Source organism: Trichosurus vulpecula, chromosome 2, assembly GCF_011100635.1.
Source record: "Trichosurus vulpecula isolate mTriVul1 chromosome 2, mTriVul1.pri, whole genome shotgun sequence".
Classification (NCBI taxonomy): domain Eukaryota; kingdom Metazoa; phylum Chordata; class Mammalia; order Diprotodontia; family Phalangeridae; genus Trichosurus; species Trichosurus vulpecula.
The window spans coordinates 218,961,155-218,984,801 of record NC_050574.1 but is presented as its reverse complement, the minus strand read 5'-3'; the positions used below and the strand labels follow the sequence as shown (position 1 = coordinate 218,984,801).

General features: G+C 36.7%; 1 protein-coding gene across 3 annotated transcripts in view; it reads left to right on the top strand.

Annotated features, from left to right (window-relative positions):
• LOC118835675 (sodium channel protein type 1 subunit alpha) overlaps nucleotides 1–23,647 on the top strand; it is a 133,164-nt gene that overhangs the window by 3,792 nt on the left and 105,725 nt on the right. For 2 of the 3 annotated variants that reach the window (XM_036742903.1, XM_036742904.1), the window contains exons 2-6: nucleotides 11,922–12,040; nucleotides 15,554–15,643; nucleotides 18,844–18,972; nucleotides 22,033–22,124; nucleotides 23,006–23,275. In XM_036742903.1, the coding sequence (XP_036598798.1) occupies nucleotides 11,922–12,040; nucleotides 15,554–15,643; nucleotides 18,844–18,972; nucleotides 22,033–22,124; nucleotides 23,006–23,275 (700 nt within the window). Of the gene's footprint in view, nucleotides 1–11,921; nucleotides 12,041–15,553; nucleotides 15,644–18,843; nucleotides 18,973–21,846; nucleotides 21,939–22,032; nucleotides 22,125–23,005; nucleotides 23,276–23,647 lie in introns of all 3 variants that reach the window. The other variant, XM_036742902.1, reaches the window with a different exon arrangement.

Below are 23,647 nucleotides of genomic sequence, written 5' to 3'. Positions count from 1 at the left end.
GAGAAAAAGTAGCTGTGTCCTAGACACCACTGCAGAATTCAATATGTATTGTCTGAGGATAAAGTATATTTTGTAGCTGAGGAATTTAAAGGGATGGGACCAGCACAAATCACACTGGAGCATTTGTGATGTTCCACAGTGTCAGTGACTTTACAAATAGATCATTGTTGCCAGTGTATAACATGTGCCTGTTATCTTTTTAACTTTTGCAAATTATGTAAGTTTCATGCCCTCTCTCCAAAAATATATCATTACCATTGCTAAAATGGTTTAAGCCACCTTCAGTGAGACTGCAGTGGTGCCTGGACTTGGTAGAGATTTTCTTGTGCACATTCTTATCAGAAGGAAAACGTGGGAACCTATCTGATCCACAAAGGGTTTAGGATTTGAAAAGCACGAAGTAAGAACAATGACATAAAATAAGGGCCAGAAAGCAACATTACCAAAAAAAAAAAGGATTCTATGCTCTGTTAGAATTAATTCAGTGATATTCAGAACTTAGTGTTGAACTACATTTTCTTTCTAGTGGTAATCTTTTTATAGCTCTCCTGTGATTGAAAATGTGATTTTGTTACTTTTGATTTTCAGTGAATTTCTTCACCTGCTTTGTTAGAAACATCTCTTTTTTCCTCTGTTATATACTTCTGGAAATTATAGATGAGGCATTAATCCCATGAAAGGAAATGGATTTTAGTAATATGTCATTTTATGGGGAAGAGAATGAGATGCCTGAAGTCTATAATTGTTTTTTTTAATGAGCAAGGTTGTTACAATATTTAGAAAATTTCCCATACATATTGAATTATATTATTCTACTTGTAGTAGGGTAAATGATTTCTCATACTTTTTATATGAACATCTTTTTTTGGGCCTTTTTGCCAGTGAATTTGCACAGGTGAACATTTCACATTTAATAGTAGGTAGAGGAAAAACAGCATAATTAGACAGACTTTTTAAAGTGAATTCAAAGAAGTAGCAATTCTGCCATGCTGTCTCTTGTAGTTCTATTTTTTTTTCATTCCCAGTAGGGTTTCAGTAGCTTCTTGTATTTTTTTTTATTTTTCCCTTGAGGAAACTAATAAAGTAGGAAAAGAATATAACTAGGGGCTATATCCAGGATCAGACAAGGAAGGGACAAGCAGGTTTTCCTATCTCCCAATGACAGTTCTTTTATTGCCTCATTAGGTAATAGAGGTCTTGGTTTTCTTAGACTGTTTGGAAAATCGAACGTGTTTAATCTCTTGTGCCTAATTCTCATTTCGGAGACATTTGAGAGGTCACGGGTATCAAAGAAAGTGTCTAATCCTGCATCTTGTTGGTCACGTGACTAAGTAATCTCGTTACCACGGAAAATTCTAAGGAAGAAAATCCATTCCTTGAAATCCCACAACTATGGGGAACTCTAAAAGAATAGAATTCTTCAAATTGTGATACAATGTTCCTAGCCTGTAAGGATTAAAACACCCTTTGTTAAAACAGTCTTTTAAAAACAAGGAGGAGCCTTTTGCTACTTTTCTATATTATGCTAGTGGGGCCATTTCTATATTATGCTAGTGAGGGAGGAGGGATGGAGTATCAGGTGATTCCACTGCTAGAATTAAGACATTATTGATTGTTTCCCGTTGTGACTCTGGTGAGCCCTTAAGGAGTGTGCCTGAAAAACCAATGTCAAAATGACTCTAAAAGAGGTGCTCGGAAATTTTCTGCTGTTGTCAGGTCACCCTTAGAGAAACACTTTTGCCATTAGCATGGTGATATCACATTGGCCTATCTGTACCTTGACACTTGCATAATGCAGTTCCTGTGGCCTCTATCATACAGGGTGTTCCTAAAGTCTGGACACATAGGCAAAAATGTATATTTTCAAGAAAGGAAATGAATGAACCTTTCAACAACTTTTTATTTAATTGGAATGTTAACAAATAACATCTTCAATATTATTTCCATCATTTGTGGTGCAAGATTGATGCTTTGCAAGATTCACATGAACTCAATGTAATAACTCCACATTGCCGTCAATTTTAGCACATCCACTCTTTATGCATTCAATCAAGTGTGTTGCATCTGTGATTTTCATTGAGTGCACCTTCTCCTTTAGCATACCCCAGAAAAAGAAGTCGCTGAACAACACAGAGTCTTCGGTGAAACAATTAATGAGACGTTAATGAGATTTCCTATGTGTCCAGACTTTAGGGACACCTATAGTTCAAGATCATTCTTTGGTAGAGTTTCATGATTCCTAGAAAAGACTGAAATTAAACAATAAATGGTTGCAGATAGTGCAACATCCAGAATATGGCTTTCTTTGTCTTGTATTTCCTCCCATATATCTGGATGCAAAGGGTCAAGGAAAGTCTTGAGGCTTCACCTCATGAGTATTCAGTAGGATAGATGCTTGTTGTTGATAGATCAGAGATGAGAACCCTAAGAAGTCTCTGACCAGTCTTCTCCAACAATCCACTTCAGGAGAGCTTGAGTAATGCATTCTACCCTTTCAGCCTGATCTTTTACTTTGGAAAGTCCAGAGACATAATGGTCTAAGTAAAAGTATATAGGAAGTTAAAAACTTCCCATCAACAGATTCCTTAAATCAAAATAAATTAAAACCCACAACTGGCCCAAAGCTATGATTATTGCAGCAGAAATGTGAAGTGGAATTAAGAGACCTCCTAGTGATTTTGAGGAGGAAAAAAAAGTTCTGTTCCTAGAATTGTTCTGAAAAATCAATATGTATCCTTGGCTGAAACTTCTTAGTAACATCCCATATGAAAATGGGCCCTTTGGGAGCTAATACCAAGTGGCCTAGACTATGCTATATTTCATTAGAGTTTATTCAAATGTCATAATCAAATTTGGGCCACCACAAGATTTTTATAAACAAGAGACACGTGTGCGGCGTGAAGTATAGGCAAAAGATAAGGTGATCACTACTTTGTGTCTTACTGTGACCCTTACATCACCTCTCTGTCAGGAAGTAGTTAAAATATTTTATCATAGGTCCTCAGGAGTTATGGATGGTCATTGATATATTGATCATAGTTTTTCAAGCTTTCAGAATTATTTTTACAATGTTGTTATATAAATTGTTCTCTTGGTTTTGCTCATTTCATTCTCCATCAGTTTATAAAAATCTTGTAAATTGTTCATTTTCATAATATTGATGTTAGAGTATAAATTGTTCTTCTGGTCCTGTTTACTTCATTCTCAATGAGTTCGCATGCCTTTTCATGTCTTTTTGAAATCTGTTTTCTCATTTCTTACAGCACGATACCATTCCATAACATTCCTATACCATAACTTAGTCATTCCTAAATGGATGGGAATTCTTTTAGTTTTCGGTTTTTTTGCCACCACAAAAAGAACTGCTATAAATTATTTTTAGACATAAAGGATCTTTTTCCTATTTGTTGTCTTTTGGCTATAGGTCTATAAGTGGTATAGCTAGGGCAAAGAATATACACAGTTGAGTAACTTTTGGGTGTAATTCCAAATTGATTTCTAGATTGGTTATACCTATTCACAGGTCTGCCAACAGTGCATTGCTATGCCTCTTTTCCCACTGTTCCTCCAATATTTATCCTTCCCCTCTTTTTTAAGAATCTTTGCTATTCTTATGTGTATGAAGTAAAATCTCTTAATTGCTTTAATTTATATTTCTTTCTTAGTTATGTGGATCATCCTTTAGTATAACTGTAAATGGCTCATTTCTTTGCTAGAAAATGGACTCTTCATATACTTTAACTATTAATCAGTTGAGGAATGGTTGTTATTCTTACAAATTTGAAACAATTCTTTATATTTCTTGGAAATGAGATGTTTGAGAAATTTTGAGGCAGAGCTTTTTCCCAGTTAGTTGTTCCCCCTCTAACCTTAGCTTTATTGGATTTGTTTGTGCAAAAACTTTTTAATTTTATGTGATCAAAATTATCTAATTGTTTTCTGTGATCCTTTTGTCCCTTGTTTGGTCATAAATCTTTCCCCTCTCCTTAGATCTAATAGATAATATTTTCATGTTTCTCAAATTTGTTTATGGCTTTTATACCTTTTATATTTAGGTCATGAACAGATTTGGAGTTTATCGCCAAATATGAGATGACCTTGTCAAATAGAATGATACTGACTCCCCCTTAAAAGATCCAGTTCTCTAGTCAATAAGCATTTATTAAGCACCCAACATGTGGCAGCATTAATAAGGATTGGGAAAGTCTTCTTGAGAAGGTGGGATTTTAGATGAGACTTGAAAGATGCCAGGGCATCCAGGAGGGAGAGATGAGGAGGGAGAGAATTCCAAGCAGGGGGAAGAGCCAGTGAAAATGCATGAAGTCTGGAGTATCTTGTGAGAAGAATAGTAAGGAGGTCAGTGTTACTGGGTTGCAGAGTGTATGGCAAAGGAGTCAGGTGTTAGAAGAATTAGAACATCTTAGGAAGTCTGTGGACAAATTCTGATACCCAGGCTATTCTAATGGTATAAATGTATTGGATGACATGTTTAGTGCGATGGATCCTTTCCTTCCTAAGGCTCTTTTGCACTGTCTCCTTTCAATGACTGGACACTTTCAAAAGGACAAAACACTAAGAGAAATTCCAAAGAGATAAAAATAGAAAGGTTCCACTGCCTCATCTTCTGGCATATTCAACATTCAATACAATACTTTATCTTAGTCCTTGAATCATTGAATGATTTTGAATGATTTTAATTAAAGAATGGAATGCCCAATTTTTAGATCACTGCAGATTTTCCTCTCTTCTGGCCTGGCTTTGATAGTAATTCAGTACTACCACCAGCAAAAGGTTCACAAGTACAGTGGTTGAAGTATTTTCTTCCTTAGCAAAAAAAGTTTAGGTGAAAGAAGAGGTTTAAACTAATGTCTAAAATAGCGAGTCAAAAGAACATAGCTCTTGTACTTATATAAGGAGGTAATGTAATGCCTATATTTAGAAAAGGAAACCAATCATCCTAGAAACCATAAATCTAAAAAATTACTCTTTCCAATGCAGAAAGAATCCCGGAAAAAATCCCAACCTAATCATTTTCTGAAAACATAGAAAATGAAAAAAGTACTAAGTGGTAACCTAGTTTTGAAAAGAATAAATATAGAAATAAAGAAATAGTTTTATAAGGAATACATCCTACCAGAATAAAAGTGTAATGCCATAGATAGAGCATCAGACTTAAATTGAGGACTTAAATTCAAACATTGGCTCTGTCATCTAACCAGATGGCAAAGTAGAGCATTGAGGCCTGGAATCAAGTAGTCCTGAATTAAAATCTGGCCTTAGACACTTAATAGCTGTGTGACCCTGGTCAAGTCACTTAACTTCTGTCTGCCTCAGTTTCCTCAGCTGTAAAATGGGGGCAATAATAGCACTTAACCCACAGGGCTGTCCACCAGCCGTTGCTCATACATTTCTCCAATAAAACAAGCATTTATCAAACACCTACTATGTGTCAGGCATTGTGCTAATCACTTTACAAATATTATCTCATTTGCTCCTCATAACAACCCTGCTAGATGGGTGCTATTATTAAACCCCATATTGTTGTTGAGGAAACTGAGTTTAGGTGACTTGCTTAGGGTTACACAATTAGTAAGTGTCTGAGTTTGGATTTGAACTCAAGTCTCCCTGACTCCAGGCCTAGCACTCTATTCACAACACCATGTGCTGTCCCTAAAAATCCTTTACTCAGATTTTCTTTGAAGTTCCTTTTTCTGTTATGCACTGCACATGTTCACGCCTACCACACACTTCTCCATTGCTCTCTATATTACATTTATTTTAAATCTTTTAGAGGCTACGGTGTTCTATGAATCATAGCCACATGAAAATACCAAGATGATTTGGTATTAGAAGACCAGTTTTTGTTTCTGGGAGAAGTTGGGGATCATTAAAGGATACTTATTGATAAATTGAAGAAATACTTGAACGACACATCTTTTAAATGGGATCCCCCTCCACACACACACACGCACAGAATGGACAGCCTACTTTAAAAGATAATATAATCATGAATAGTGTAGTTCAGTGAAAAGAGGAAACAGATGTGAGCAGGAACAATATACATCTGTGATTTATTAGGAAGTTTGGTTGGGGAAGAGAGGAAGGCTATTGCCGTATACAATAATTTTACCTCCATACACCACCTAATCTTTCCTTAATTTTAGGCATTTTATTTAATTTGCCCATTATCTGATTTTATTGACAGTTACTTGTTCTAGAACCAGTGAGTCTCCCTACCCCCTTGGATCCTAGTTACTCAAATCTGCACATACTAACACAAGGCCCAAAAACATCTTGTTTGTGTGTGTCCATCATAAAAACAGGCTATATTGCTGTTGACCTTTCTTTTTGGCTTGGTCTCTTCCTTGTGGTATCATGCCCCAAGAGGTGTCCACCAGACCTTGGAAAATTACCAGCAAGTTGTGGCTAAAGGAAGGAGGATAGAAGTAAGGTTGGGTTTCAAGTAGGTAGACATTGCTAGTAGAAAGCTGTTGTACTTCCTGTTCTTCTTTCATCTCTGATCTTGGCCACGTTCTGTCAGATAAAACTTGCTTTGTTTAATACATATCTTTGAAATGTTTTTAGGTGAAATTTTTGTGGATCTAATTATGTTTCAAAGATGCTACAGAACCATGCAATCTGAAATACTACAGTAAATCCACTAATTTGAATAATGATACAAATTGATCTGTTCTTTAATTCTGAATTTCATATATCAGACTTAGAGCTAGGCACATCTGTATTGGTGTTTTATCATATGCTTAGAGCTAAATGGCGTTTTAGACATCATCTAGGGCAATGTTCTTATTTTACAGAGGAAGAAGTCCCTGAGAAGATGCAGTAGTCCAAATATGTTGAAGAGGAAGGATTTGAACTGAGGACCTCTATCCCCCTAATCCAGGCTTTGCTCAATTTAACCTCTCTCTGTTTATAGCACAGGAAAATCTTAGGTCAGGAAGGCAAGCCAGTACTGCAGAAAGAACCCTATCAGAGGACTTGAGATCAACTCACTTATAAAGTTTACTACTTATGTGACTGAGTTCACTGTTTAACTTCCTTGGACTTCGCCTGTAACCAATGGGCCTTCCTTGGATCTTATCTGTAAAGTGAAGGGGTTGCACTAGATAGAATTTGGAGTCTTTTCTATCACTAGGGCTAAGATCTTAATCTTTTCTTATATGAGTCTTTCCTTGCTAATAAAACAAAGAGTCTGAAAAACCTTAAGCAATATGTGAGATCCCTATATATTTTCTCCTGAGTTTTATCTTATTACCACCACCACCCTTATTTGAAGAAATCGATGCTTAGAATTTCCAAGGAGCAGGCCCAGAAGCAAGTGACCTCTTAGCTGTTCTTAACATTTGCAGACTGAGCTTTTTGGTTTCTGACCGTGTAAACAAAGTGCCAGGGCTTAGGAGCACTGATGAAACAACAGAAGAAAAAAAAAAAGATTTTTGCTGTTGAGTCATTTCAGTCATGTCTGACTCTTCATGACCCCATTTGGAATTTGCTTTGCAGAGATACTAAAGTCATTTTGCCATTTCCTACTCCAGCTCATTTTATAGATGAGGAACTGAGGCAAACAGGGTTAAGTGACTTGCTCAGGGTGACACCCCTAGTAAATGTCAGAGGCCAAATTTGACCTCGTGAAGATGAATCTTCTTGATTTCAAGTTCACTGCACCACCTAATTTATGCTACCCCCTTAAAAAAAGGATTATGTGTTACAAAATTTTAAGTTTGATTGTACTTAAAATTTGAGGAATTCTCTGACATAAGTTCCATTGATGCAAGATTTCGCAAATTAGGTGGCTATACAGTAAAGGGAACATCTTGTGGCCATTACTACAAAGACACAAAATAATTCCTTAAACATTCTAGTTACTGATATAGAACTTGGCAAATTATATTTGTATAATATTTTATAGGCTGGGAAAACATTTACCTCACAACAACACAGTGAAGTGGGTAAGGAGGGAGCTGTTACAGGCCTTCTTTTTTTGTTTACTCATGCCCCTAGCTCAGACCTCCCTCCCTAACCTCGCCCCTTTTCTTAGGAGATGACCTTACACATTCTTTTACCAAGTAAATCAAAGCCATCCGCCAGGATAGGTTCATCTCCTCTCAAACCACAAAACCTTTCCAGATCCTCACCCACTCTTGCCTGCTTCACCCTTCTCTTTGCCAAGACTAACTCCTGTGCTTGAGTCTTCTACCTCCCCTAAGAGCTTACCTTATAAACTACTCCCTCCCTCTTATTTCGAGTTTCTGCCTATTTACATGCTACTTCCCTGACTACTACTACTCCCATCCCTACTACTAGAAATAACAATAGTAATAGTCATAATTATAAAAGATAAGGTCATTGCTTCCAGAAATCACAGAAAGGTCCTCGTTAAAAGACACAGACATTGATCAGTTCACATTTTGCAAGGAAAGGATAGAAACTGTACAACAGTACAAGAGGTTGCAAAAATTGCTATCTGAATATTTATAGAGACATCAAGTGGCCAAATAAAGACTTCACATCCTTCAAAAACTAACAGATAAAATGTCCCTGTACTATAAAAGCAAGCTCTCCCCCAATATCCTTGAGATTTCAACAATAAACTGGAGAAAACTGTTGGCTGTGATTGCCTATAACAAGGACCCATAACCATTTTTAAACATTTTAAATAGATATTGACTTAGGAAATATGCGTACCTTTCAAGCTACACAAAAGAAAAAACTCTTGAAATATAGAAACTTGATGAAAGAAATTAAAACCTGCTCATCCTGTCTGCAACTAGAGTTATCCCAAAGATGATTTTTCAGTGAGCTTAAAGAAGGTGAGTTTAACATTAAAATACTTTTATTATTCAGTTACAAAAAAAAAGTTATGGCCAATTCTAATAACCTGGATGGTGCTAACAGCTTCCCAGCTGGTAACAAGCCCAAGAAGGGTAAATTATTTTGCTTAATCATGTAAGTAGTAAACTTCTCAAGTGAGATTTGAACTTGAATCCAGAAACAGTGCTTTTTCTGCTGTACTGGGCTCCCTCCCTGATCTAAGAATTTAGTGTACCATAAATAGAGCCTAATTTCTCCCCTCTCCAATCTATTCTCCTCAAAGCTGCCAAAAATAGTCTTCCTGAGGCAGTCTGATCACGTCATCCCCTTGCTCTAAAACTTCCAGTGGTTCCCTGCCTCTAGTATAAAAGACAAACACCTCAGCTCAGCCATTAATGATCTCCCCAATCTTGCTCTAACCTCTCTTTTCAAGCCTTATTACATATGACTCCCTTTTATACACTCTGTGTTCTATCCAGAATGGACTGTTTTTCTAAACTGGACATTTCATTTCCTGACTTCATAGGTTCACTCAACCTCCTCTACTCTCCTCATCTCCCCCATCCAAATCCTTTTCTTCCTTCAAGATTTATCTCAGAGGCTGCCTCCTCCATGAAACCTTTCCTAAATCAACCCAATTGCTAGTAAGTGTATTTCCCTTCTTTAGTTATCTCTATATCCTTTAATAGTCTCTCTCGATTAGAACAGCAAGGTGACCCAGTGGATAGAGTCTCTCTCCTGGAGTCAGGAAGACTCATCTTCCTGAGTTCAAATCTAGCTTCATATACTTCCTAGCTGTGTGACCCTGGGAAAGTCACTTAACCCTGTTTGCCTTAGTTTCCTCATCTGTAAAATCATCCAGAAAAGGAAATGGCAAACCATTCCAATATCTTTTCCAGAAAAAAAAACCCAGATGGGGTCACAGAGAGTCAGACATGACTGGAAAACAACTGAAGAAACAGTCTCTTCACATTTCTCAGTATAATTAAAGCTGTCTTAACTTTCCCTCTCTTTTCCCTCCCCTCCTCCAATAATTCTGAATTAGGCTTTTTACTTGACTTACTGTTAAATAAGGGAAACACTGAGAGCCAGATCTAATAATTGAAAAAAGATTAGAAATCCTAACATATTTCAGCTAAGTCTAGGCTACACCAGGTTTTTTGTTGTTTTGTTTTGTTTTTCTGAGTCTATGTTCCCAAACTCCCATGGGCAAAGACATTGTCATGACACTAAACAGCACAAGTCTGTTCATGTTGCTTACTGCACAATGATCTCAAAAGGCATTTTGGAGACAGAAGTATTAAATGAAAAAGGTAAAAAAGAGAAAGAATACTCACAGCTTTAAGTGGTGGTTACAGTCATGCACAAATGTCAAACTTCCTCTGCTCTAAATAGCATCTGTTAAAGCTTTCTTTATATTCTACAATTTCACTCCTAAAAAAGAAAATGGGAAAGAAATGTACAGTGAAGGACTGGATTTAGAGCTTGTCTGTCTTCACTGAGTAAGTAGCACTTAGTGCTCTATTATTTGTCCAGTAGACACTCAGTAAATGTTTGTGGGTGATTCCTCTATCCTTATTTAGAAAATGAGAGAGAGAGAGTAAGAGTGAGAGTGAGAGTGAGAGAGAGAGAGAGAGAGAGAGAGAGAGAGAGAGAGAGAGAGAGAGAGAGAGAAGAAGAAGAAGAAGAAGAAGAAGAAGAAGAAGAAGAAGAAGAAGAAGAAGAAGAAGAAGAAGATCAATGAGCTGAACCCTTTCCAGAAGCCCTTAAAAAGGACTAAAAAAAGGAAATGTGTAAAGTCAATAGGTTCTGTCCAAAACAGACACTATCCCATAAAAAACCTTATGTAAATATACATTTTAAAAGACTAGGAGAGAAAGATTTTAGCCTCCCTGCCTCAAACCATGACCTCTGGGATACACTTTTGAAGACTGGGTAAAATAAATAGAACTAAAGTAGAATATTCCCATTGCTTAGCACAGTGCTGATACATAGTAGGTACTTAATAAATGCTTCTTGATGACTCAATTTTTAATTTCTAAAATGCTATGAATATCCATTATTATATGCCTTCCCCAAAAGAAGTCCTTCATGGAGACAAAGGTTTTTTTCATCCCCCCCATGCCTCTGTCTGAAGATTGGGGGGTGGTGTTTAGAAAAGAAGAACACAATTCTGAATCTACATATCACATCTTTGTTTTTATCTATTCAAGGTTCATTGCTCAGATAAAGCACAATTTGTGAAAATCAATTTCATTCACTTTTATTGAGAGCACACAGAACATGCGTGCAAGGCAGCACGGCTTGGGGTATGGGGTTATCCTTATGTATTCCTAAAGGCTTTGGGCTTTCTTTCTCTGCTGCATAAGCACTGCATGAAATGGGGAATCAGATGGGATTAGAATTTTGTCAGCTAACTCAGAAATCCAAATACAAAACTCAGCACTCCAGGACATCTGACACTCTCCAGGGAACTTTGGTTCCAGAAATCAATGATTGGATTGCACCCATTTAAGTGCAGAGTGGATTTTGTTGTTTTATTCTGCAACACATCAAGATAATATTTGTTTCATAAGCATTGATGATAGAATTTATCTCAGGATAAAAATAGTTCTTGTTCTATTGAAAATTCTTTGGAATTATTTCTTATAATATCTGAATGGTGAAATTTGGTAGCATAATAGAAAGTAAATTTTATGTGAAAGATTTTTTAAAATAATTATCAAAGCCTGTACATATTTAAGAACTTCCTTTCTATTTCATACACATTTACCATCCAAGTACCAAGTTTGCTTAATCTCTACAGATTTCTTGTGTGTTAGGATAGGATGAAAGAAAAGAAATTACTGCCTCCAAAATCAAATGTAGACATGCTACAAGGAAGCAGCAGGTAAGTGGGGCTGCCAGATTTCTTTTTTAAGTTAAAAGTTGTTACGGCTTTATACTCAGAGTACATATGGAAAATTCACATGCTTTGTACTGGCTTATCCTGCCAAATGGAGAAAAATTATGATGGCAAATTTACGATGTTCAATTTAATTTTTAAACTGCTTATACTTTGACACTCTCCTGTTGTGTTCCTTTCTTTACAGACTTTTATAGTATTGAATAAAGGGAAGGCAATCTTCCGATTCAGTGCCACTTCTGCCCTGTACATTTTAACTCCCTTCAATCCTCTTAGGAAAATAGCTATTAAGATTTTGGTACATTCATATCCTTTTTCAGTGTGTTGATTTCCAGTGTCACTTTCTGACATCTGCTCTTTCCAGATGTGTTTTTAAATTGCAGTTCACAAAGAAGTTTGGGAGAAATTCTCAACCTTTTGGGTTGGTTGATAGACTATTTATTTGCCTTCCCTCAAACCAGTGGATTCCAAATTTGGTCATTTACATAAATGCCAGAGAAATAAACAGAATCTTTAGAAGTTACTTAGACATTTGACCTCATAGGCTTAGAATACATGTGTGTGTGTTCAGAAATTGTGACTTCCAAGTCAAAAGATTTTGTTTGGTTGTTTTGGACCTGGACCTGTGATAGGCCAAATCCCAGCTTTGTCACTTCTTACATATGTGAACTTGAACTGTTTATATAACCTCTCCAGTACTCAGTTTCTTCATCTGTAAAACAAAAATTGAAGCAGATGAACTTCTAGCTCTAGAAATTGCCAGGATGGAAATCCCTCTGACTGAAATCCATTGATCAGATACACCTCCGTAATTTCCAGTCTTAATCTATAGTATGGGGTCCCCTGGGACACTGAGGGATAAAATGACTATGCCCATAGTCTCGTAGGTACTAGGTACAGGGGTAAAACTTGAACTCATATCTTTCTGACTGTAGTACTGTCTGACTATCTAGATACTGTACCATATTGCTTCTCAGAGTTTGCTAGCACAAATTTTGTTCAAGATTATGCTGTCTGTACTAGCTTTGTGTAATGTTCATCATTGTTGCACAGAGTTTGCCTTGACCTTGGCAAACTTTCTTACTCAGTGTCCCAAAGGTCTTTGCAATTTTAAGCCACTTTGGACTTCTAAAGGTTTTGTTAGTAAAAGCCCTTCTTCTAAATCTGTTTGTACTCCTACGGGAAAACGCATTTTCTCTAAGTGCTGAACATTTGTCTGACAGTGCCTCAGTTATCAGTCATTTCAGTGGTTAACTTGTTAATATAGAATTACACTAACTTAAAACTAGGAGAAACTTTAGAGGTCAGTTTTCTGCGTATGTTTTTTAAGCAATAACTATGAAACTAAAATATCCACAAAATTAAAAACAAAGAAATATTTAAAAACAAAATTTTCATAACTCATCTCCTAATAATAAACAGCTTTCTATGCCTCAGTTTCCATATGTAAAAAATGAGGACATTATATTAATTGACCTCTGATGTCCTATGTCTAAGTCTATATCCCTAACTTTGTCCTATAATATTCACATTAAACATTCAATTTAATTTTAAAACTTATGGCTGTGTTATTTTATAGCTTACATAAATGCATATTTCAAAAAGCTTTTAAAATAACTTTAAAATTAGAAAGATCATGTTTGGGGGAATATTGATGCAAATGGAAGATTTCTTTCAATAATTCAGCTCTTGGCGCCATCGTGTGGTCATTTTCTAAAACTTCTCTTTTTCTCTAGGAAAAAAAAAAGAGCAAAACAAAATGGTAGGAGAAGAATAATTGGTTCAGGAATCAGCAAGTCTACGTTTTAGTCCAGACTCTGACAGTCACTAGCTCTGTGGCAATGACCAAATTATCCATCCCTTTCTTGAATTTAGTTTCCTTTAAAACATGAACACTTGGTTTAATCGTAGACTAAATGATCTCTATGCCTCCTTTCAGCCCTGTGATTCCATGTTAAATTTTTGTTGCCTTCATGTTATTATTCTAAGGTCAGGTCACCATGAATATAGCAGAATTGGATATGACTGATATATGGGCTACCATTCCTTTAGATGATTCTGTCATTCACACTCTCTTTTTTCATTCCCACTGCTGTGAATGCCATTTCTTTGTAAATGACTCTCACATCTATGTATCTCCAGCACTGATCTTTCCTCTGAGCTGTATTTCCAAATTCCTACAAAATATCTTCACCTATATGTCCCACCAACACCACAAGCTCAACATCAATCAGTAATCATTTATTAAGCATCTTTTACGTGCCAAACACTGTGCTAGGCATTGGGAATACAAATACAAAAATGAAACGTCTTACTTTTTCCCCCTAAACCCGATTCTTCTTCTTCTGACTTTAGTATTGACTATTACTCAGTCAGCGATGTTTGTAACATTCTTGCCTATAACCAGTCATCAAGTTAGGTCTGCTGTATCTCTACAACATCTTTCATGTTCATTCTTTCCTCTTTATTTCTACTTCTACCAGCAAAGTACAAGCACTCATTATAAACTACTTGGATTATTGTAGCACTCTCCTGCACCCTCCCCACCAGTCTATCCTTCATACATCTTAACATGCCAATCTTCCATATGCATAGATAGGGACATGTCCCTTTTCTGTTTAAAAAAATTGAAGGGGCAGCTAGGTGGCTCAGTGAGTAGAGCACCGTCCTTGGAGTCAGGAGGACCTGAGTTCAAATTCGGCCTCAGACACTCAACACTCTTACTAACTGTGTGACCTTGGGCAAGTCACTTAACCCCAATTGACCTGCCTTTCCCCCTCCAAAGATAAAACAAAAAAAAACAAACAAAAAAATTTGAAAAAAGTCAATACCCTATTGCTTTCCTGGGCAAAATTCAAACTGCTTCCTAACATTCAAAGCCCACCATAATTTAGCATCATCGTGCTATTCTGACCTCAGTTAATATTACTCCACTCAATGAACTCGCTTTGACGAAACTCAACTACTTGCATCCCCCACATATGCCTTGCATTTTCCTACCTCTGTATCTTTTTCTCTTGCTTTCCCTGTTTACCTTTTCTGCTCCTACTCATGCTTTAAAGCCCAACTCAAGCACCATCTCCTCCACCAAGCCTGCCCTTAGGCCCCTTTTCAGTAACATCCTTCCTTTCAGACCTCGCACAGCACTTTGTATTATAACTCTCAGATGCACTTCTGATATATTATTGTGTATTGTTATTACTATTATTATTATTATCTATATGTCTTTTTGCCTTATGAGAATGTAGTCTCCTTGAGGATGGGAAAACTCTCTTATATAAAACTTTATATCTTCCCTTGCACCTAAAACAATGTTCTACACACAGTTGGCACTTAAGAAATATTTATCGAACAGAATGGAACTGAAGTAAATGTAACTAACAGAAAAGAACACAAAAGAGTCATTGTCTCAGCCTGTCAGGGTAAACAAACTAAAGGGGAATAGATTCACCCAATCTCAGTCACATCCAATCCTAATTTATTTGTATAAACCTGACCTAAAAAGTGTATCCCCAATGCTAGCATCATGCTACCCTTTGACCATGGACGACTTTATCGACCCAAATGGGACAAATCTTAATTCATAAATGTCAAACTCGAGGATGGGAGGGAGTGGTGTACTCTCAGCAATTTTCTCTTTTGTTCTCTGAATGAGTTAAAGCTATTTCTTTCTGGTAGAAAACTGCCCAACTCAGTTCTGCAGGTATAGTTTCCACTAAAATGCCTTGGGAATTTCATGCAATAAATTACTTCCACTTTGTTAGCTTTATGTAAAAGATAGTTCTATATTATTTTGTGTTTTCCTTAACTATTACCTACATTATTCAGCATGCTTATTATGTGCACTATTTTGACAAACTGCGTGTTTATGACAATGAGCAATCCTCCTGACTGGACGAAGAATGTAGAGTAAGTTAACAATGTTATCTTATATCACTTCCATAACTTGAGTATATATATTTTAAGACATCATTTGGACCTTTGTATTATGGTTTTTATGAAGTCACTGAACTTAGTCATTTGGGAAATATGATTATACCCCTAAACTATCAAATGATAAACATCTAACAAGCACCTCTACGTGGGAGGTACTTTGCTAGGCACTGGGGATATGAAACAAAGGTGAAACAATCCTTGCCTCCAGGAGTTCACAGAATAGCTGGGGGAGACCATACATACATACATACAGACACATACATATGTACATACATACATATACATATATATATACACATATATATGTATATGTATAGTCCCAAAATTTTAGTGCAGACTCAAGCTATTGAAGCTGCATGTAGGTAGATACAAAATAAATGAAAGATAATTTTGAAGGAAAGCTAAGATTTGATTACCAATGGGCCTGGTCATATGAGAACTAATAATATGGGCCACTGTCCTACTCTGTAGTTCTCATATTATAGGAAAGATGGTTGTGAGGATAAATGAAGAGTAAAATCTTTGGCAGGATCCCAGAGAGCTGAATTTCCTTCCCGAGAGCTTAGGGCCTCAGGGAGAACTGTGGGCACCCCAGAATTGATGCAATAAGAAGCCAGGGAGAACTGTGGGCACTCCAGAACCAAAACAGTAAGAAGCCCAGCATCACCTTCCATCTGCCATTTTCTTTAGTTTCAGGCCTATGTCAGTTTCAAAGGCGGGGACTATTTTTATTATGAAATTTATGAAAACAATTTAGGTCTGTTTCAGTGGAAGCTGAAGTAGCAAAACTAATGTCAAAAAATCTAAACTAAAAGTTATCCAAGACAATGGCAGCTCCCACATAGCCTTTCTCTTGTCTCATGGTATCATGGAGAGACATCTTTAGTATCTCACCAGAGGGAAATAATACAGTCTTTACTATTTTTTCCCTAATAATCTATTGTTTTGTGCTATTGAACCTAAAAGAGAGGGCAAAGAAAATGTCTGGTGGAGATCTTGGCTTCTTTCTAGTAGTTAATTCTAAGAGAAGTCATCATCACCATCATCATCACCTTTATATAGCATTTACTATGTGCCAGGCACCGGGCTAAGTGCTTTATAAATATTATCTAACCCTCATAATCCCGCTCGGAGAGATGCTTTTTTGTTTCCGTTTTACAGTTGTGGGAAATGAAGCAAACTGAGGTTAAATGATTTACCTAGAGTCATACAACTAGTAAATGAGTTTGTACTCAGAGTTTGTACTCAGGTCTTTCCTGACTCCAGGCCCAGCACTCTATCTAGAGTAGAAGAGAAACTTGTAGACTTGGTATGTTTAGCCATTGTCTTTATCTTTTTGGTCTGAACTCTGCAAGTTCTGACCTGGGTTTGGGTCTGAGCAACAGGCCTGTGGGCTTGCCTCTTTGGAGCTCCAATAAAATGCTTCTGGAGTTAGCCACTACTAGCCAGTCTTAAAGCTCTACAGTTTCAGAGTGACAAAATTGCAGGTTCTCTTTTGAACTGAAATTCTTGGCCTGGTTTTTCCACTGCATGAATTAGACTAGGCTGGAGGATAGAACTGAATCCCTACTCTGCTCCTAGGGTCAGAGCCGGAAGGATAATGCTTGCTTCTGCCCTTGCTCCACTGCTAGAATATCAACCTAGGGCCCATCACCTGACTCACTACTCCTTACCCTAGAATGCCACTCCTAGATACAGGTCCCATCCTCCATCCACCCTAGATCTGTAACTTTGTCCTTTGACTGTCAGGAAGACAGAACTATCCAGGTGAAATGGATAAAAAATGAATAGTCTAAAAGATGTTGTCCACATCTAAATACAACAGTGTGCATTGGAAACAGCATTGAAAACCTGACACTACCTCAGGCTATTTTTGCCATTAAATTTTAATTTTTTATGACTCTAGGCTCAGTGACTTAGTGGCTTTATGACTTCAAGCTCAGTGATCATGGTTCAACTTAGTACCAATAAAATACACCGGCCTTGTCAGTTTTCCTATTTTCCATGATAGAAACATAAGTAACACAAGTAAGAAAAACAAAAGTGAAGCTGTTTTGGCCTTGCTTTTCTTCATGAAACATCAATGAAACAAAATTTTAGCACGCTGAAGGAAAGTATGTATGCTTCTGATATAGTGTTGATTAACCGATCTGTCATATAGATGCCCTAAACAATTCCCAGGAGGCTCTATTCATTTAGGACATAATCACATTATATTAGAACATAGCAATAAGGTAAACTCTAGGAACATACCATAAAATCATAAATTTAGAACTAGAAGGAAACTTAGAAGCCACCAAGTCGAACTTACTTATTTTATAGGTGAGGAAAAAAGCCCCAGGGAGGTAATCAAGTTGCCTTAAAAGTTGTAGGATGTAAATAGCAGAGCCAGGATTCATAACTAGACCCTTTGCCTCAAAATGCAGTTTTCATTCCACTATACCACAAACTTCCTCATACTGTTCTCACATAGCTTAAAGAAATTTGATGTTTTTATTTGTATTTGTACACTTTATGTTGCTTTATCTTTATTATTACTGTTGGTATTTTTGAGACTGAGTTCTCACCCAGGCTGGAAGTACAGCAACTACTCACAGGCCTGACCCCACTGCTGCTTGGCCCAGAAGCTTAGAACCTGCTCTGTATCCAACCCGGGTTAGTGCATCCTGGTGACCCTCCCACTCCCAGAGACTTATATTGGCTCTGAACTTAGTTCATACACCTGATTAGTTTAGCCTCACTGCAGCTCAGAATCTGCCAGGCTCAGCTGCCTCAGTAGCAAGGACTACAGACATGTGGCTCTATGGCAGCTATTATAGTCATCCCTAAATATACTCCCCACCATATACATTCAGAAATACACACACACACACACACACACACACACACACACATGCACATACCCCTCTCTTCTAACAAAGACACAGTTCAGTAAAATTAATCAATAGAGTTATTATTTGAGAGTATATCAATTTATCATTTCAAAAGTATTAGCATAACTAGCTTTCCTAAATGTAATTTATCAATAGAATATTGTCTATGATAAATGCAAATTTGAACTAGTTCCATTTCTTTCCAGTTTTATCTATTTATTTCACTAATATTTGATAAGCAATTAATGTTCTATAAAGGAAAAAAGTCAATTTATTATGGTTTTGGATATTTGCTTCCAGGTATACTTTCACAGGAATATATACATTTGAATCACTTATAAAAATCATTGCCAGGGGTTTCTGTTTAGAAGATTTCACTTTTCTCCGGGATCCATGGAACTGGCTTGATTTCACTGTCATTACATTTGCGTAAGTATTTTTTGAAACTTAATTGAGAATAAAATTTGTGTTTTGAATGCCTTTGTTTTAAAATCTGGGCTTCCTACATCTAAAGGAAGTTTTATGATGATTTACAGATTCAGATTCACATGTTTTAGGTTCATACAAATAGGTACAATCTTAGTAAGAGCTGAGAATGCATGAAACAATTTTCTTTCCCATCAGTTATATAGCTTAGAAAAATTTCAGCTACTGAAAAACTATTCATGATGTTTATTTGGCAGTCATTGATATATATTTACAGACACATATATGTACATAATCACCTACATTCTCACTCAGATACACACATGCTATTTTAGTCTTGCACACTGATTTATATCATAAGCACAACAAAGGTTCTGCTTTTCATTCCCCACCAAAATTTTGTGTCTCACCAAGCTATGTCCAAGTGTTTCTTAAGGTTAAGGAAAAAAAGCATTGGACCAAGTTTTTTTTAATGATATCCTCACGTGTGACATGGAGATATATTGATGAGATGATAGTACAATTTAGGCAGACTCAGAATTGGATGAATGACTAGACCCAAGGAGTAGTAATTCATGGCTCACTTGACTTTTAGAACCCGGTGTCTACTAGAGTATCCTATAGTTCTGTCCTTGACTTTGCTGTTTAACATTTGTAGTAGTGACTTGGGTAAAGGCACGGGTATCATGTTTGTCAGCTTTGTAGGTGATATAAAGCTAGGAGAGATGGATAATACTGGATGTCCGTAGGATCTAACAATAATTTAACAGGCTAGAATTTTGGGCTGATCTGTGCAAATAAAATTTAATAGGGATAAACATAAATCATCCACTTGGGTTCAAAATTTCCATTTCAAAAGTACAGTATAAGGAATGTGTGGTTAAACAGTTTATCTGGAAAAAATTTGGGAATTTTTGTGAATCATTAGGTCAATGTAAGTCATCAATGCAATATGCCAGTCCATCTCTGACTCTGAAAAAAATCCTAATGCCACCTTAGATTGCATTAATAGGAAAATACTATCCAGAAGTCAGGAGATTATAATTCTACTGTATTCTTCTCTTGTTAGGTTGTCAACTGAGTCCTATGTTCAGTGCTAGGCACCTCATTTTAATGACATTGATCACTTGGAAAGTTCCCAAGAGAGAGTGACCAACTCACTGTTTAAGGGCCTCAAAAACATGCCATATTAAAATTGATGAACCTGAGGACGTTTAGCCAGAAGAGGAGAAAACTTAGGGAGAACTTGACAGCCAATGTTCAAGTAGTAAGATTGTTATGTGGAAAAGGGACTAGGTTCAGTCCGTTTAGCCTCAAAGGGCAGAATTCGAAGCAATGGATGGAAGATGCAAAGAGGCAGATTTGGGCTCTGTTGCTACCGTATAAAAGTGAAATGAGCCGCCCCAGGAAAGAATCAGTTCTCCCTCCCTAAACCCTCCATTACCACTTGTTTGGGATGTTATAGGAGATTCTCAGTCAGACTTGGTTTGGATTACATAATCTCTGATGTCCCTTCCAACTCAGGGATTCTGTGATTCTGAGTGCATGGGCATATGCGTACAGTAAATGCTCTGAGCAATCCAACCAAAATAAAATCAGAAGGAGAGATAAATTCTATTACATCTCTATTATATTACTTAATTTTCTTCAGCTTCTGATTTCATTCCCATTGGTTCTTATTTCATTCTCTAGTGATTTATTTTAGACTTTGGGCACAAAGACAAGTATGTACTTCCTTGATTATAATTCTCTCTCCTTTCCTCCTCTTCTCTCCCTCTCTCTCTCTCTCTCTCTCTCTCTCTCTCTCTCTCTCTCTCTCTCTCACACACACACACACACACACACACACACACACACACTCATGCATGCATGCCAACACAAAAGCATCCTATATCCTTGTAATCTGCTTCATCATCTCTTCAACCTGTCCTTTCTTCCCAAAGAGAAAGAGATCTATGAGAACAATAAGAGGCAGCTTAGGAGTAACCTGAAAGTGATAGGCATTGGTACTCCATCTGGTCTTAGATCATAAAACTTAGAGTTGGAAGAGACCATAGAATTTATCTAGTCCAACCCTATCATTTTACAAATGAGGAAACTGAGGCCTGAGTGGGGAAGTTACTTGCTGACACTTTAATTGTGGGTTTTCTTGTTTTCTCCAGTATTTAAAAGAAGAATTGAGAAAGTGGGGAAAGGTGGTGTGTAACAGGGTTGACCAAAGGGAATTTCAGAGAAAAAAAAGCAGAACCATCGGAGTTTTTCTTTCTTTCACATTAAGAGGAAGTGATGATAGGGGGACCAATAACAGGGACTTATTAAATATTTTGTCTTAATTTATCTTACTACCTTCAAAATATTTATCCTGGTCAAAAAAAACATTCATATATTGATGGTGACATTTTACACCATAGTTACTGATAAAATAATTTCATTCCTTGCCTTCTTTCTAAGCAGAATTAGATCTCAATGAATTCAATTCAACAGATGTTTATTAAGTACTACTGTGGGCAAGGCACAATGTACTAGGTCCTGGGGATGTAAAGATAAAAATGAAACATCTGTTAGTCTGTTTTCAAGGGATTTATATTCTCCTGGAGCCAAGCTTTTTTACTTCACTCTGTGGAGTAATGAAAGTTCTTATTATTATTATTTTTTATTATTCAATTTCAAATGAAGTCAGTGATATATACTTCTGTGAAATATACATTTAGCCAGTAGCCTTAAAACATTGGAGGTGAACTCTAATGACAGTGACTTTAATTTCTGATTGTTGCTTTTTAAACTTGTAAAAGTACCAGAAAATGTGTTTTTAAAAACACCCAAGTAAGTAGCATAAACCCTGCTTAAATCCTGAATAACTCTGATTTAATTCTACAGGTATGTAACAGAATTTGTAAACCTAGGCAATTTTTCAGCTCTTCGAACTTTCAGAGTCTTGAGAGCTTTGAAAACTATTTCTGTAATTCCAGGTAAGAAGTAACTAGTGTAAAGCATAAGGCCCCTTGTACCTATAGTTATTTCTTTGTATCCTGTTATTGTTTGTGTGTGAACTCCCTTATACAGATATGTGACAGAGTTTGTGGACCTGGGCAATGTCTCAGCGTTGAGAACATTCAGAGTTCTCCGAGCATTGAAAACAATTTCAGTCATTCCAGGTGAGAGAGAGGTTAAACACCGAGGCTGATTATCTCATCATAGATTTTCAACATCAGCCTTGTCACTTGCCACCACGCAATGTTACAAGAAGCCAGGAATCATAAGAGAGTGTGTTTGACTGAACTATGATTCTTGGGGTTTTTTGACATAAGCTTTTTGGCTTTCATTCTGAAATCAGCCTTGGAGTTTAATGAATCCTTGCATGAGAAATCAAAATATTGTGGTCTGCATCTTATGATGCAACAAAAGCTTCTTCTCTATTACAGTCAATACAAAGGGTTGCTTTTTATGGCAACCTACCAGTATGTTACAATTTCCCATTTATTGTAGACATTGATGACTAAGAACTATAATCAGTTGAAAAACATGATTTTGTTAACAAAAGATTAAATTCATAAGCTAATAAAGAATAGCATGAGCCTGCATGGGGAATTTGTTGTAACAAATGTCTGTCATTCTCCAAACCACCTCAAGTTTTATAGCAAAATCCTTTCAAACTTCCTGGCCAATATTTGCTGTTTTTCTGTAACTGGGATTTGTTATAAAACTGGTGCCAATATGAGTTTGGAGCAAGTAGCATTATAAAAGAGGAGCTCCATAAGATCTGTCTTGACATGGGGCTCATGAAGAACTTGAACCCCATTATCACTTGCTCAGCTTATATGGAACGTGATCATTGATTTCCATTCATTTCAAGTGACCATCAGGTTTCATCAGTTCATATCCATGAGCTTCTTCACCTCTCCACAGTGTTGTTCTTTCATGAACATTCCAACCATTTACTTAGGTTTCTGCATGGAACATCAGTACCTTAGAAAAAAACAACATAAGTCTTTTCAGATCCCTTGGTCCTTCATAATAATACCTTTTCCATTTCCAGGCTTGAAGACTATTGTGGGGGCTCTGATTCAGTCAGTGAAGAAGCTTTCTGATGTCATGATCCTGACTGTGTTTTGTCTGAGTGTATTTGCTCTCATTGGACTACAGTTGTTCATGGGCAACCTGAGGAATAAATGTGTACAATGGCCTCCCACCAATTCCTCTTATGAGGAACACACTATTGAAAAGAATGTTACTATGGATTACAATGGCACCCTTGTGAATGAAACCATCTTTGAGTTTGACTGGAAATCTTACATTGAAGATGAAAGTAAGAATTACTGTTGTGATCGCTTTATACAATAGACAGATGGACGAATAGATGGTGTTAAATTGTTGGTCTGCCTACCATCCAGACTTGAAAAGTAAAAAGGTGGATAATATAGCATGATGTATTATTTTAAAGGTTAATTCATTTATTTTAAAAGATTCATGAAGAATACTCTTAATTTGTTTTTTCCTTCCTTTGGATTTTAGATAACTGATACGTTCAGATTCTCTAATTATATTTTGTGATCTCTAAGGTTACATGAACATTTAAATCTCATATATAAAGACTGGACCTGAGATTTCATTAGTATAGGAAGCCTCTGGCTGAGGGAATCTCCTCTCCCATTCAGGTTGTTACCTTTTCTTCAACTTA